At 53.8% G+C, this 15906-nt stretch overlaps 1 protein-coding gene across 1 annotated transcript in view; it reads right to left on the reverse strand.

The window, feature by feature from the left end:
* Nucleotides 1-13675, reverse strand: part of CD2BP2 (CD2 cytoplasmic tail binding protein 2) — a 15141-nt gene extending 1466 nt beyond the window's left edge. The window contains exons 1-5 of the mRNA XM_078885269.1: nt 13336-13675; nt 11515-11672; nt 6050-6391; nt 4164-4578; nt 2528-2628 (exon numbers count right to left, since the gene is read on the reverse strand). Of these exons, the coding sequence (XP_078741395.1) occupies nt 2528-2628; nt 4164-4578; nt 6050-6391; nt 11515-11672; nt 13336-13543 (1224 nt within the window). The 5' untranslated portion in view covers nt 13544-13675. The remainder of the gene's footprint in view (nt 1-2527; nt 2629-4163; nt 4579-6049; nt 6392-11514; nt 11673-13335) is intronic.
* Nucleotides 13676-15906: the final 2231 nt, after the last annotated feature.

A 15906-nucleotide genomic window follows, 5' to 3' on the forward strand; every position in this document is an offset into this window, starting at 1 on the left:
GTGTGTGTGGTGTGTGGTGTCGTGTGGTGTGTAGTGTGGTGTGTAGTGTGGTGTGTAGTGTGGTGTGTGGTGTGGTGTGTAGTGTGGTGTGTGTGTGGTGTGTGGTGTGTGTGTGGTGTGTGGTGTGTGTGTGGTGTGTGGTGTGTGTGTGGTGTGTGGTGTGTGTGTGGTGTGTGGTGTCGTGTGGTGTGTAGTGTGGTGTGGTGTGTGGTGTCGTGTGGTGTGTAGTGTGGTGTGGTGTGTGGTGTGGTGTGTGGTGTCGTGTGGTGTGTAGTGTGGTGTGTAGTGTGGTGTGTAGTGTGGTGTGTGGTGTGGTGTGTAGTGTGGTGTGTGTGTGGTGTGTGGTGTGTGTGTGGTGTGTGGTGTGTGTGTGGTGTGTGGTGTGTGTGTGGTGTGTGGTGTCGTGTGGTGTGTAGTGTGGTGTGGTGTGTGGTGTCGTGTGGTGTGTAGTGTGGTGTGGTGTGTGGTGTGGTGTGTGGTGTCGTGTGGTGTGTAGTGTGGTGTGTAGTGTGGTGTGTAGTGTGGTGTGTGGTGTGGTGTGTGGTGTGGTGTGTGGTGTGTGGTGTGTGTGGTGTGTGGTGTGTGTGTGGTGTGTGGTGTGTGGTGTGTGTGTGGTGTGTGGTGTCGTGTGGTGTGTAGTGTGGTGTGGTGTGTGGTGTCGTGTGGTGTGTAGTGTGGTGTGGTGTGTGTGTGGTGTGTGGTGTCGTGTGGTGTGTAGTGTGGTGTGGTGTGTGGTGTCGTGTGGTGTGTAGTGTGGTGTGTGGTGTGGTGTGTGGTGTCGTGTGGTGTGTAGTGTGGTGTGTAGTGTGGTGTGTAGTGTGGTGTGTGGTGTGGTGTGTAGTGTGGTGTGTGTGTGGTGTGTGGTGTGTGTGTGGTGTGTGGTGTGTGTGTGGTGTGTGGTGTGTGTGTGGTGTGTGGTGTCGTGTGGTGTGTAGTGTGGTGTGGTGTGTGGTGTCGTGTGGTGTGTAGTGTGGTGTGGTGTGTGGTGTGGTGTGTGGTGTCGTGTGGTGTGTAGTGTGGTGTGTAGTGTGGTGTGTAGTGTGGTGTGTGGTGTGGTGTGTAGTGTGGTGTGTGTGTGGTGTGTGGTGTGTGTGTGGTGTGTGGTGTGTGTGTGGTGTGTGGTGTGTGTGTGGTGTGTGGTGTCGTGTGGTGTGTAGTGTGGTGTGGTGTGTGGTGTCGTGTGGTGTGTAGTGTGGTGTGGTGTGTGGTGTGGTGTGTGGTGTCGTGTGGTGTGTAGTGTGGTGTGTAGTGTGGTGTGTAGTGTGGTGTGTGGTGTGGTGTGTGGTGTCGTGTGGTGTGTAGTGTGGTGTGTAGTGTGGTGTGTAGTGTGGTGTGTAGTGTGTTGTGTGGTGTGGTGTGTAGTGTGGTGTCGTGTGGTGTGTAGTGTGGTGTGTAGTGTGGTGTGTAGTGTGGTGTGTAGTGTGGTGTGGTGTGTAGTGTAGTGTGGTGTGGTGTGTAGTGTGGTGTGTGGTGTGGTGTGTAGTGTGGTGTGGTGTGTAGTGTGGTGTGTGGTGTGGTGTGTAGTGTGGTGTGGTGTGTAGTGTGGTGTGGTGTGTGGTGTGGTGTGTAGTGTGGTGTGGTGTGTGTGTTTGTACTCTGTGTGTGTGTACTGTGTGGGTACTGTTTGTGTACCTTGTGTGTGTGTGTGTGTACCGAGTGTGTACCGTGTGAGTGTCTGTGTGAGTGTCTGTGTGTGTCTGTGTGTGTGTCTGTGTGTATCTGTGTGTGTATATCTCTGTGTGTGTATCTCTGTGTGTGTGTCTCTGTGTGTGTATCTCTGTGTGTGTGTCTCTGTGTGTGTATCTGTGTGTGTGTCTCTGTGTGTGTATCTCTGTGTGTGTATCTCTGTGTGTGTATCTCTGTGTGTGTGTCTCTGTGTGTGTAACTCTGTGTGTGTATCTCTGTGTGTGTGTCTCTGTGTGTGTATCTCTGTGTGTGTGTCTCTGTGTGTGTATCTGTGTGTGTGTCTCTGTGTGTGAATCTCTGTGTGTGTATCTCTGTGTGTGTGTCTCTGTGTGTGTAACTCTGTGTGTGTATCTCTGTGTGTGTGTCTCTGTGTGTGTAACTCTGTGTGTGTAACTCTGTGTGTATCTCTGTGTGTGTATCTCTGTGTGTGTGTGTGTATCTCTGTGTGTATATCTCTGTGTGTATCTCTGTGTGTGTATCTCTGTGTGTGTATCTCTGTGTGTGTAACTCTGTGTGTGTGTCTCTGTGTGTGTAACTCTGTGTGTGTATCTCTGTGTGTGTATCTCTGTGTGTGTATCTCTGCGTGTGTAACTCTGTGTGTGTATCTCTGTGTGTGTGTCTCTGTGTGTGTAACTCTGTGTGTGTGTCTCTGTGTGTGTGTATATCTCTGTGTGTATCTCTGTGTGTGTATCTCTGTGTGTGTATCTCTGTGTGTGTATCTCTGTGTGTGTATCTCTGTGTGTGTATCTCTGTGTGTGTATCTCTGTGTGTGTATCTCTGTGTGTGTATCTCTGTGTGTGTATCTCTGTGTGTGTATCTCTGTGTGTGCATCTCTCTCCACCTGCATCTGCGCGCTGGTGAAGGGTCCATAGACCTCCGCTCCATCCTCCTCCTCCCACTTGTACTGCCACAGCACCTCATCGTCGCCCACCTTAACTTCCTCTGCACACAGACACACAGACACACAGACACACACAGACACACACACACAGACACACACACACAGACACACACACACACACAGACACACACACACACACAGACACACACAGACACACACAGACACACACACAGACACACACAGACACACACAGACACACACACAGACACACACACACACAGACACACACACACACACAGACACACACACACAGACACACACACACAGACAGACACACACACACAGACACACACACACAGACACAGAGATACAACAACCGCCATTCGCCACTAAGTGGCGGTGATGTCACCACGACGCTTGTGCCAGGCCAAGTGCACCTTGAGGCCACGTGAAGTGTCGAACGCCCGCTGGCAGGAGGAGGTCACGGGGCAGACCCAGCAGGTGCCACGGGTTGTACTGCTGTGCCAGGCTAGGTGCATGAGGAGGAGGTCACGGGGCAGACCCAGCAGGTGCCACGGGTCGACTGACCGAGATGACCGAGATGACTGGCTGATGCACCACCTGTGCCCCCTACTGTGCCAACTTGCTGTGCTTTAGCCACCCGGCGCTCCGCTCGTTGTTGTGAGCGTCGCTCCTCCGCCCTCCGTTGTTGTTGGAGGGCGACTGCCTCCAACTGCCCAGTAGCGTCCTGGGTGCACCTAGCCTGGCACCAGTAGCGTCCTTCACGAGCCTCCTCCACTGAGGCCGATCTTGACACCGCTGGTACCAGTCATCGGCAAGTCCACTCAGCTCCACGTCCTCCTGTACCACGTCACTCCGTCTCTTCTCTAGCCCGTGCCGCGGGCGGGTGTGGTGAGTGAATGTGTGAGTGAGTGGGTGAGTGAGTGTATGAGTCAGTGAGTGAGTGTGTGAGTGAGTGAGTGTGTGAGTGTTTGAATGAGTCAGTGAGTGTGTGAGTGAGTTGAGTGAGTAAGTGTGTGAGTGACTGTGTGAGTGAGTGAGTGTGTGTGTGAGTGAGTAGTGAGTGTGTGAGTGAGTGTGTGAGTGAGTGTGTGAGTGAATGTGTGAGTGTGTGAGTGTGTGAGTAGTGAGTCAGTGAGTAGTGAGTCAGTGTGGTGAGTGAGTGTGTAACTGAGTGACTGAGTGAGTGAGCGAGTGACTGAGTGACTGAGTGAGCGAGTGACTGAGTGAGTGACTGAGTGTGTAACTGAGTGACTGAGTGAGTGAGCGAGTGACTGAGTGAGTGAGTGAGTGACTGAGTAAGTGAGCGAGTGACTGAGTGAATGAGTGAGTGACTGAGTGAGTGAGCGAGTTACTGAGTGAGTTAGTGACTGAGTGACTGAGTGAGCGAGCGAGTGACTGAGTGAGTGAGTGAGTAAGTGAGCGAGTGACTGAGTGAATGAGTGAGTGACTGAGTGAGTGAGCGAGTTACTGAGTGAGTTAGTGACTGAGTGACTGAGTGAGCGAGCGAGTGACTGAGTGAGCGAGCGAGTGACTGAGTGAGTGAGTGAGCGAGTGACTGAGTGAATAGTGAGTGAGCGAGTGGTTCGCTCGCTCGCCGTGCGTCAACCCTCACCACCGGCCCCACCCCTCCGGTCGTCGCGACTCAAAGTTTGCACGTCGATCTCCTCGGCAAACATGTCCAGCGCATCCTCAACGTCGTCACCACCACCACCATCAACACCACCACCACCATCACCACCACCACCATCACCACCATCACCACCACCACCACCATCGGCAAACGTCACGGACGCCTTGCTGCGTTTGGCGGGCGGCGGGCCGGAGGAATCATCTCCGGCGTCTCTGCCTCGTTGTTTTTGCTGTTGCGTTGCGGCGGTTGCGGCGGTTGCGGCGGTTGCGGCGGTTGCGGGGGTTGCGGGGGTTGCGGGGGTTGCGAGCGCCCGAAGGCGGTGGGAGATCTTCTCGCGCGTGTCTCCGTAGATCTCGTAGTAGCCAGACTGGATGAGCTCATCCGCCAGGCTGATGAGCTGCGGGAGAGACGAAGCCTGGGTCACTAGCTCGCTCGCTCACTCAGTCAGTCACTCGCTCACTCATTCATTCAGTCAGTCACTCACTCACTCACTCAGTCACTCCCTCACGTATTCAGTCAGTCACTCACTCATTAAGTCAGTCACTCACTCACTCAGTCACTCACTCAGTCACTCACTCACTCACTCACTCGCTCGCTCATTCACTCACTCAGTCACTCGCTCACTCAGTTACAAACTCACACACTCACTCTCTCGCTGACTCGCACACTCAGTCACTCTCTCGCTCGCTCACTCAGTTACACACTCACTCAGTCACTCGCTCGCTCACTCGTACACTCAGTCACTCACTCGCTCGCTCACTCAGTCACTCGGTCAGTTACACACTCACTCGCTCACTCACTTACTCTCTCGCTCACTCATACACTCTCTCACTCGCTCACTCAGTTACACACTCAGTTACACACTCTCTCGCTCACTCATACACTCACTCACTCACTCAGTTACACACTCACTCACTCGTACACTCAGTCACTCGCTCGCTCACTCATCCATTCACTCACCCACTTACTCACCCACTCACGCACCCACTCACTCACTCACCCACTCACCCACTCACTCACCCACCCACTCACCCACTCACTCACCCACTCACTCACCCACTCACTCACTCACCCACTCACCCACCCACTCACCCACCCACTCACTCACCCACTCACCCACTCACTCACCCACTCACCCACTCACTCACCCACTCACCCACCCACTCACTCACCCACTCACGCGTCCACCCACACACTCACTCGTTCACTCACACGAACACTCACACACGGACAAAGACACACACACACAAACACACACAAACACACACGCACAGACAAACACACACACACACACAAACACACACACAGACAAACACACACACAAACACACACACAAACACATACACAGAAAAACACACAGACAAACACACACACAAACACACACACAAAGACAAACACACACACACACAGACAAACACACACACACACGCACACACAAACACACACACACAAACACACACACAAACACTGACAAACAAACACACACACACAAACACACAAACACACACACACAAACACACACACACACAGACACACACAAACACTGACAAACAAACACAAACACACAAACACACACACACGCACAAACACACACACACACAAACACACGCACAAACACACGCACACACACAAACACACACACACAAACACACACACACACAAACACTGACAAACAAACACAAACACACAAACACACACACACAAACACACACACACAAACACACACACACACACAGACACACAAACACTGACAAACAAACACACACACACACACAAACACACACACACACACAAACACACACACACAAACACACGCCCAAACACACGCACACACACACACAGACACACACGCACACACACACACGTACCTTCTGCATCTTCTCACGCTCCTCCCCCTCCTCCATCGCCACCGGCACCGCCTCGCCCTTCCCTCCCTTCTGCTGCTGCTCCCTTGTCCTCTTCGCCACTCCGCCTCTCCCGCCTCTCCCGCCTCTCCCGCCGAGTCTCCTGATGGCTCTCTCCACGCTCTCGCCAGCTTGCAGGAGAGGAAGAATCCCGGTGAGGATGGCCACCTCGTCCACGCCAGAGTCGTCGTCGTCGTCGTCGTCGTCGTCATCGGACTCTTCATCGCCCCCCGAATCTTTGGCAGCGGCGGCGCCGGCAGCGCGGACGGGCTTAGCTACTCCCAGCGGCCTCTCCTTCACTCGCACCTGAGATGGTGAGAGAGATGGTGAGATGGTGAGTGAGATGGTGAGAGAGATGGTGAGATGGTGAGAGAGATGGTGAGAGAGATGGTGAGATGGTGAGAGAGATGGTGAGATGGTGAGTGAGATGGTGAGAGAGATGGTGAGATGGTGAGAGAGATGGTGAGATGGTGAGTGAGATGGTGAGAGAGATGGTGAGAGAGATGGTGAGATGGTGAGAGAGATGGTGAGATGGTGAGAGAGATGGTGAGATGGTGAGTGAGATGGTGAGAGAGATGGTGAGATGGTGAGTGAGATGGTGAGATGGTGAGAGAGATGGTGAGATGGTGAGTGAGATGGTGAGAGAGATGGTGAGAGAGAGATGGTGAGAGAGATGGTGAGATGGTGAGTGAGATGGTGAGTGAGATGGTGAGTGAGAGATGGCGAGAGAGATGGTGAGTGAGATGGTGAGAGAGATGGTGAGTGAGATGGTGAGTGAGATGGTGAGTGAGATGGTGAGAGAGATGGTGAGTGAGATGGTGAGAGAAATGGTGAGAGAGATGGTGAGAGAGATGGTGAGTGAGATGGTGAGAGAGATGGTGAGTGAGATGGTGAGTGAGATGGTGAGAGAAATGGTGAGAGAGATGGTGAGAGAGATGGTGAGAGAGAGATGGTGAGTGAGATGGTGAGTGAGATGGTGAGTGAGATGGTGAGAGAGATGGTGAGTGAGATGGTGAGAGAGATGGTGAGTGAGATGGTGAGAGAGAGATGGTGAGTGAGATGGTGAGTGAGATGGTGAGTGAGATGGTGAGAGAGATGGTGAGTGAGATGGTGAGAGAGATGGTGAGCGAGATGGTGAGTGAGATGGTGAGAGAGATGGTGAGTGAGATGGTGAGAGAGATGGTGAGAGAGATGGTGAGTGAGATGGTGAGTGAGATGGTGAGTGAGATGGTGAGTGAGATGGTGAGAGAGATGGTGAGTGAGATGGTGAGAGAGATGGTGAGAGAGATGGTGAGTGAGATGGTGAGTGAGATGGTGAGTGAGATGGTGAGTGAGATGGTGAGATAGATGGTGAGAGAGAGATGGTGAGTGAGATGGTGAGTGAGATGGTGAGAGAGATGGTGAGTGAGATGGTGAGTGAGATGGTGAGTGAGATGGTGAGTGAGATGGTGAGTGAGATGGTGAGTGAGATGGTGAGTGAGATGGTGAGTGAGATGGTGAGAGAGAGATGGTGAGTGAGATGGTGAGAGAGAGATGGTGAGTGAGATGGTGAGAGAGATGGTGAGTGAGATGGTGAGTGAGATGGTGAGAGAGATGGTGAGTGAGATGGTGAGAGAGAGATGGTGAGTGAGATGGTGAGTGAGATGGTGAGTGAGAGATGGTGAGTGAGATGGTGAGAGAGAGATGGTGAGTGAGATGGTGAGAGAGAGATGGTGAGTGAGATGGTGAGAGAGATGGTGAGTGAGATGGTGAGAGAGATGGTGAGAGAGAGATGGTGAGAGAGATGGTGAGAGAGATGGTGAGTGAGATGGTGAGATGGTGAGTGAGATGGTGAGTGAGATGGTGAGTGAGATGGTGAGAGAGAGATGGTGAGTGAGATGGTGAGTGAGATGGTGAGTGAGATGGTGAGTGAGATGGTGAGAGAGATGGTGAGAGAGATGGGGAGAGAGATGGTGAGAGAGATGGTGAGAGAGAGATGGTGAGTGAGATGGTGAGAGAGATGGTGAGTGAGATGGTGAGAGAGAGATGGTGAGTGAGATGGTGAGAGAGATGGTGAGTGAGATGGTGAGAGAGAGATGGTGAGTGAGATGGTGAGTGAGATGGTGAGTGAGATGGTGAGTGAGATGGTGAGTGAGATGGTGAGTGAGATGGAGAGAGAGATGGTGAGTGAGATGGTGAGTGAGATGGTGAGAGAGATGGTGAGAGAGAGATGGTGAGAGAGAGATGGTGAGAGAGATGGTGAGAGAGATGGTGAGTGAGATGGTGAGTGAGATGGTGAGTGAGATGGTGAGAGAGATGGTGAGAGAGAGATGGTGAGTGAGAGATGGTGAGAGAGATGGTGAGAGAGAGATGGTGAGTGAGATGGTGAGAGAGATGGTGAGTGAGATGGTGAGTGAGATGGTGAGAGAGATGGTGAGCGAGATGGTGAGTGAGATGGTGAGTGAGATGGTGAGAGAGATGGTGAGAGAGAGATGGTGAGAGAGAGATGGTGAGTGAGATGGTGAGTGAGATGGTGAGTGAGATGGTGAGTGAGATGGTGAGTGAGATGGTGAGAGAGATGGTGAGAGAGAGATGGTGAGAGAGAGATGGTGAGTGAGATGGTGAGTGAGATGGTGAGTGAGATGGTGAGTGAGATGGTGAGAGAGATGGTGAGAGAGATGGTGAGAGAGATGGTGAGAGAGATGGTGAGATGGTGAGAGAGAGATGGTGAGAGAGATGGTGAGTGAGATGGTGAGTGAGAGATGGTGAGTGAGATGGTGAGTGAGAGATGGTGAGAGAGATGGTGAGAGAGATGGTGAGTGAGATGGTGAGAGAGATGGTGAGAGAGATGGTGAGTGAGATGGTGAGAGAGATGGTGAGAGAGAGATGGTGAGTGAGATGGTGAGAGAGATGGTGAGTGAGATGGTGAGAGAGATGGTGAGAGAGAGATGGTGAGAGAGATGGTGAGAGAGATGGTGAGTGAGATGGTGAGATGGTGAGTGAGATGGTGAGTGAGATGGTGAGAGAGAGATGGTGAGTGAGATGGTGAGTGAGATGGTGAGTGAGATGGTGAGTGAGATGGTGAGAGAGATGGTGAGAGAGATGGTGAGAGAGATGGTGAGTGAGATGGTGAGAGAGATGGTGAGTGAGATGGTGAGAGAGAGATGGTGAGTGAGATGGTGAGAGAGATGGTGAGTGAGATGGTGAGAGAGAGATGGTGAGTGAGATGGTGAGTGAGATGGTGAGTGAGATGGTGAGTGAGATGGTGAGTGAGATGGAGAGAGAGATGGTGAGTGAGATGGTGAGTGAGATGGTGAGAGAGATGGTGAGAGAGAGATGGTGAGAGAGAGATGGTGAGAGAGATGGTGAGTGAGATGGTGAGTGAGATGGTGAGTGAGATGGTGAGAGAGATGGTGAGAGAGATGGTGAGTGAGAGATGGTGAGAGAGATGGTGAGAGAGATGGTGAGTGAGATGGTGAGAGAGATGGTGAGAGAGATGGTGAGTGAGATGGTGAGTGAGATGGTGAGTGAGATGGTGAGAGAGATGGTGAGAGAGATGGTGAGAGAGATGGTGAGAGAGATGGTGAGATGGTGAGAGAGAGATGGTGAGAGAGATGGTGAGTGAGATGGTGAGTGAGAGATGGTGAGTGAGATGGTGAGTGAGAGATGGTGAGAGAGATGGTGAGAGAGATGTGTGAGTGAGATGGTGAGAGAGATGGTGAGAGAGATGGTGAGTGAGATGGTGAGAGAGATGGTGAGAGAGAGATGGTGAGTGAGATGGTGAGTGAGATGGTGAGAGAGAGATGGTGAGTGAGATGGTGAGAGAGATGGTGAGTGAGATGGTGAGTGAGATGGTGAGAGAGATGGTGAGAGAGATGGTGAGAGAGATGGTGAGTGAGATGGTGAGTGAGATGGTGAGTGAGATGGTGAGAGAGATGGTGAGAGAGATGGTGAGAGAGATGGTGAGTGAGATGGTGAGAGAGATGGTGAGAGAGATGGTGAGTGAGATGGTGAGATGGTGAGAGAGATGGCGAGTGAGATGGTGAGAGAGATGGTGAGAGAGATGGTGAGTGAGATGGTGAGTGAGATGGTGAGTGAGAGATGGTGAGTGAGATGGTGAGTGAGAGATGGTGAGTGAGATGGTGAGAGAGATGGTGAGAGAGATGGTGAGTGAGAGATGGTGAGTGAGATGGTGAGTGAGATGGTGAGTGAGAGATGGTGAGTGAGATGGTGAGTGAGATGGTGAGTGAGATGGTGAGAGAGATGGTGAGTGAGATGGTGAGTGAGATGGTGAGAGAGATGGTGAGTGAGATGGTGAGTGAGATGGTGAGTGAGATGGTGAGTGAGATGGTGAGAGAGATGGTGAGTGAGATGGTGAGATGGTGAGAGAGATGGCGAGTGAGATGGTGAGAGAGATGGTGAGAGAGATGGTGAGTGAGATGGTGAGTGAGATGGTGAGTGAGAGATGGTGAGTGAGATGGTGAGTGAGAGATGGTGAGTGAGATGGTGAGAGAGATGGTGAGAGAGATGGTGAGTGAGAGATGGTGAGTGAGATGGTGAGTGAGATGGTGAGTGAGAGATGGTGAGTGAGATGGTGAGTGAGATGGTGAGTGAGATGGTGAGAGAGATGGTGAGTGAGATGGTGAGTGAGATGGTGAGAGAGATGGTGAGTGAGATGGTGAGTGAGATGGTGAGTGAGATGGTGAGTGAGATGGTGAGAGAGATGGTGAGTGAGATGGTGAGTGAGATGGTGAGTGAGATGGTGAGAGAGATGGTGAGAGAGAGATGGTGAGTGAGATGGTGAGTGAGATGGTGAGTGAGATGGTGAGTGAGATGGTGAGAGAGATGGTGAGAGAGATGGTGAGTGAGATGGTGAGTGAGATGGTGAGTGAGATGGTGAGAGAGATGGTGAGAGAGATGGTGAGAGAGATGGTGAGTGAGATGGTGAGAGAGATGGTGAGTGAGATGGTGAGATGGTGAGAGAGATGGCGAGTGAGATGGTGAGAGAGATGGTGAGAGAGATGGTGAGAGAGATGGCGAGTGAGATGGTGAGAGAGATGGTGAGAGAGATGGTGAGATGGTGAGAGAGATGGTGAGTGAGATGGTGAGATGGTGAGAGAGATGGCGAGTGAGATGGTGAGAGAGATGGTGAGTGAGATGGTGAGATGGTGAGAGAGATGGTGAGTGAGATGGTGAGTGAGATGGTGAGTGAGATGGTGAGAGAGATGGTGAGATGGTGAGAGAGAGATGGTGAGAGAGATGGTGAGATGGTGAGTGAGATGGTGAGAGAGATGGTGAGATGGTGAGAGAGAGATGGTGAGCACTGGCGGTGAGGCGGGTGGAGGCTGCTTCTGGTGAGGGTGAGGAGGGTGAGGGTGAGGGTGAGTAGGGTGAGGGTGAGGAGGGTGAGGGTGAGGAGGGTGAGGGTGAGGGTGAGGTGGCACGCTCACCCAGTCGATGTTGTCCAGCCAGCTGTCCCTCACCACCTCATCCCGGTGCAGAAAGTAGTTCCCATGGGAGTCAAAGTGTCCCTCCTCCATTTCCTCACGGAGGTTGAAGGGAGTGATGCGTACGCCGCCCTCGAAGTCCAGCGTTGCCTCCTCCTCACCTGGTGAGCGGCAGGGTGAGCGGGAGGGTGAGAGGGTGAGCGGGAGGGTGAGTGAGAGGGTGAGTGAAAGTGTGTGTGAGTGTGAGTGAGTGTGAGTGTGAGTGAGAGGGTGAGTGAGAGGGTGAGTGAGAGGGTGAGTGAGAGGGTGAGTGAGAGGGTGAGTGAGCGGGAGAGTGAGAGGGTGAGCGGGAGGGTGAGCAGGTGAGAGGGAGGGTGAGTGAAAGGGTGAGTGAGAGGGTGAGTGAGAGGGTGAGTGAGAGGGTGAGTGAGTGGGTGAGTGAGAGGGTGAGTGAGTGAGTGATGCGTACGCCGCCCTCGAAGTCCAGCGTCGCCTCCTCCTCACCTGGTGAGCGGCAGGGTGAGCGGGTGAGAGGGTGAGCGGGAGGGTGAGCAGGTGAGAGGGAGGGTGAGTGAAAGGGTGAGTGAGTGGGTGAGTGAGAGGGTGAGTGAGTGAGTGATGCGTACGCCGCCCTCGAAGTCCAGCGTCGCCTCCTCCTCACCTGGTGAGCGGCAGGGTGAGCGGGAGGGTGAGAGGGTGAGCGGGAGGGTGAGCGGGTGAGTGAGAGTGTGAGTGAGTGAGAGGGTGAGTAAGAGGGTGAGTGAGAGGGTGAGTGAGAGGGTGAGTGAGAGGGTGAGTGAGAGGGTGAGTGAGAGGGTGAGTGAGTGGGTGAGTGAGAGTGTGAGTGAAAGTGTGTGTGAGTGTGAGTGAGAGGGTGAGTGAGAGGGTGAGTGAGAGGGTGAGTGAGTGGGTGAGTGAGTGAGTGAGCGGATGAGTGAGTGGATGAGTGTATGAGCGAGTGGATGAGTGAGTGGGTGAGTGGATGAGCGAGTGGATGAGTGAGTGAGTGGATGAGCGAGTGAGTGGGTGAGTGAGTGGATGAGTGAGTGGATGAGCGAGTGAGTGAGTGGATGAGTGAGTGGATGAGTGAGTGGATGAGTGAGTGAGTGAGTGAGTGGGTGAGTGAGTGGATGAGTGAGTGGATGAGTGAGTGAGTGAGTGAGTGGGTGAGTGAGTGGATGAGTGAGTGAGTGGGTGAGTGAGTGGATGAGTGAGTGGATGAGTGAGTGAGTGAGTGAGTGGGTGAGTGAGTGGATGAGTGAGTGAGTGGGTGAGTGGATGAGTGAGTGGGTGAGTGAGTGGATGAGTGAGTGGATGAGTGAGTGAGTGAGTGAGTGGGTGAGTGAGTGGGTGAGTGAGTGGATGAGTGAGTGAGTGAGTGAGTGGGTGAGTGAGTGGATGAGTGAGTGAGTGAGTGAGTGGGTGAGTGAGTGGGTGAGTGTATGAGCGAGTGGATGAGTGAGTGGGTGAGTGAGTGGGTGAGTGAGTGGGTGAGTGTATGAGCGAGTGGATGAGTGAGTGGATGAGCGAGCGAGTGGATGAGTGAGTGGGTGAGTGGATGAGTGAGTGAGTGGATGAGTGTATGAGCGAGTGGATGAGTGAGTGGATGAGCGAGCGAGTGGATGAGTGAGTGGATGAGTGAGTGGATGAGTGAGTGGGTGAGTGGATGAGCGAGCGAGTGGATGAGTGAGTGGGTGAGTGGATGAGCGAGTGAGTGGATGAGTGTATGAGCGAGTGAGTGAGCGGATGAGTGAGTGGATGAGCGAGTGGACGAGTGTACGGGCGAGCGGACGGGCGAGCGGGCGAGCAAGCGGCACCACCCACCCTCGATGTCGTCGCTCTTCAGGATGTCATACTTCCCCGTGCCGGCGCGCCTCCCGTCATCGTCATTGTCCTCCTCGTCGCTGTCCAGCGAATGCTTCGCTTTGAAGCGACTCCCGGCTCTCCCCGCCGCCGCCACAGACGACGACGACGACGACGACCACGACGAGGTCGCGGAGGTCATGGGGGGCACCAAGTTGGGGGGCCCCATCAAAAGGGGCCCCGCGAGGCGCTCCGAACGATCGCCCCCTCCGGCGCTCGCCACCACCGTGGCGGTTTGTGGCGGCGGTTGTGGCGGCGGCTGTGGCGGCGGCTGTGGTGGCAGTGCTCTTAGGCATGGCGAGGCCTTGGTGGTGGGGAGGGAGGTGGTGGGGGGGTAGAAGTGGGGGGGGGGGTAGAGGTGGGGGTAGAGGTGGGGGGGGGGGTAGAGGTGGGGGGAGAGGTGGGGGGGGAGGTGGAGGGAGAGGTGGGGGGAGGTAGGGGGTAGAGGTGGGGGGGTAGAGGTGGGGGGGTAGAGGTGGGGGGGTAGAGGTGGGGGTAGAGGTGGGGGTAGAGGTGGGGGGGGTAGAGGTGGGGGGAGAGGTGGGGGGGGGAGGTGGAGGGAGAGGTGGGGGGGAGGTAGGGGGTAGAGGTGGGGGGGTAGAGGTGGGGGGGTAGAGGTGGGGGGGTAGAGGTGGGGGTAGAGGTGGGGGTAGAGGTGGGGGGGATAGAGGTGGGGGGAGAGGTGGGGGGGGAGGTGGAGGGAGAGGTGGGGGGGAGGTGGGGGGTAGAGGTGGGGGGGTAGAGGTGGGGGTAGAGGTGGGGGGGGGTAGAGGTGGGGGGAGAGGTGGGGGGGGAGGTGGAGGGAGAGGTGGGGGGGAGGTGGGGGGGTAGAGGTGGGGGGGTAGAGGTGGGGGGGTAGAGGTGGGGGGGTAGAGGTGGGGGTAGAGGTGGGGGGGTAAAGGTGGGGGGGGGTAGAGGTGGGGGGGGGTAGAGATGGAGGGGGGTAGAGGAGGTGCGGGGAGTGGTGGGACAGTGGTTAGCGCTACGCCGCGCTACTAAGAACCCGGCAGAGTCCGATTCTCGCTCACGGCCACCACCACCACAACCAACACGACCACCACCACCACAACCAACACAACAACCACCACCACAACCACCACAACCGCAACAACCACCACCACAACAACCACCACCACAACCACCACCACCACCACAACTAACATGACCACCACCACCACAACCAACACAACAACCACCACCACAACCAACACAACAACCACCACCACAACCACCACAACCGCAACAAACACCACCACAACAACCACCACCACAACCACCACCACCACCACAACTAACACGACCACCACCACCACAACCAACACAACAACCACCACCACAACCAACACAACAACCACCACCACAACCACCACAACCGCAACAACCACAACCACAACAACCACCACCACAACCACCACCACCACAACCAACACCACAACCACCACCACCACCACAACCAACACGACCACCACCACAACCACAACAACCACCAACACCACAACAACCACCACCACAACCACCACCAACACAACCAACACGACCACAACCACCACAACCACCAACACCACAACCACCACCACAAACACCACCACCAACACTCAGTGACATCGATCATCTGAACCAGTCCTGGGCCTCCTCCCCTAGGTCGACTCAGCCTCAAAATAATTACCTGGTGCAGTGTTGAGTCTATGGTGCAGTGTTGAGTCTGTGGTGCAGTGTTGAGTCTATGATGCAGTGTTGAGTCTATGGGTAGTGTTGAGTCTATGGTGCAGTGTTGAGTCTATGGTGCAGTGTTGAGTCTATGATGCAGTGTTGAGTCTATGATGCAGTGTTGAGTCTATGGTGCAGTGTTGAGTCTATGATGCAGTGTTGAGTCTATGGTGCAGTGTTGAGTCTATGGTGCAGTGTTGAGTCTATGGTGCAGTGTTGAGTCTATGGTGCAGTGTTGAGTCTATGGTGCAGTGTTGAGTCTATGGTGCAGTGTTGAGTCTATGATGCAGTGTTGAGTCTATGGTGCAGTGTTGAGTCTATGGTGCAGTGTTGAGTCTATGGTGCAGTGTTGAGTCTATGGGCAGTGTTGAGTCTATGGTGCAGTGTTGAGTCTATGGTGCAGTGTTGAGTCTGTGGTGCAGTGTTGAGTCTATGGTGCAGTGTTGAGTCTATGGTGCGGTGTTGAGTCTATGGTGCAGTGTTGAGTCTATGATGCAGTGTTGAGTCTATGGTGCAGTGTTGAGTCTATGGTGCAGTGTTGAGTCTATGGTGCAGTGTTGAGTCTATGGGCAGTGTTGAGTCTATGGTGCAGTGTTGAGTCTATGGTGCAGTGTTGAGTCTGTGGTGCAGTGTTGAGTCTATGGTGCAGTGACGAGTCTATGGTGCAGTGTTGAGTCTATGGTGCAGTGTTGAGTCTATGGTGCAGTGTTGAGTCTATGGTGCAGTGTTGAGTCTATGGTGCAGTGTTGAGTCTATGGTGCAGTGTTGAGTCTATGGGCAGTGTTGAGTCTATGGGCAGTGTTGAGTCTATGGTGCAGTGTTGAG

This window comes from Lampetra fluviatilis, unplaced genomic scaffold (genome assembly GCF_964198595.1).
Source record: "Lampetra fluviatilis unplaced genomic scaffold, kcLamFluv1.1 SCAFFOLD_406, whole genome shotgun sequence".
Taxonomy (NCBI): domain Eukaryota; kingdom Metazoa; phylum Chordata; class Hyperoartia; order Petromyzontiformes; family Petromyzontidae; genus Lampetra; species Lampetra fluviatilis.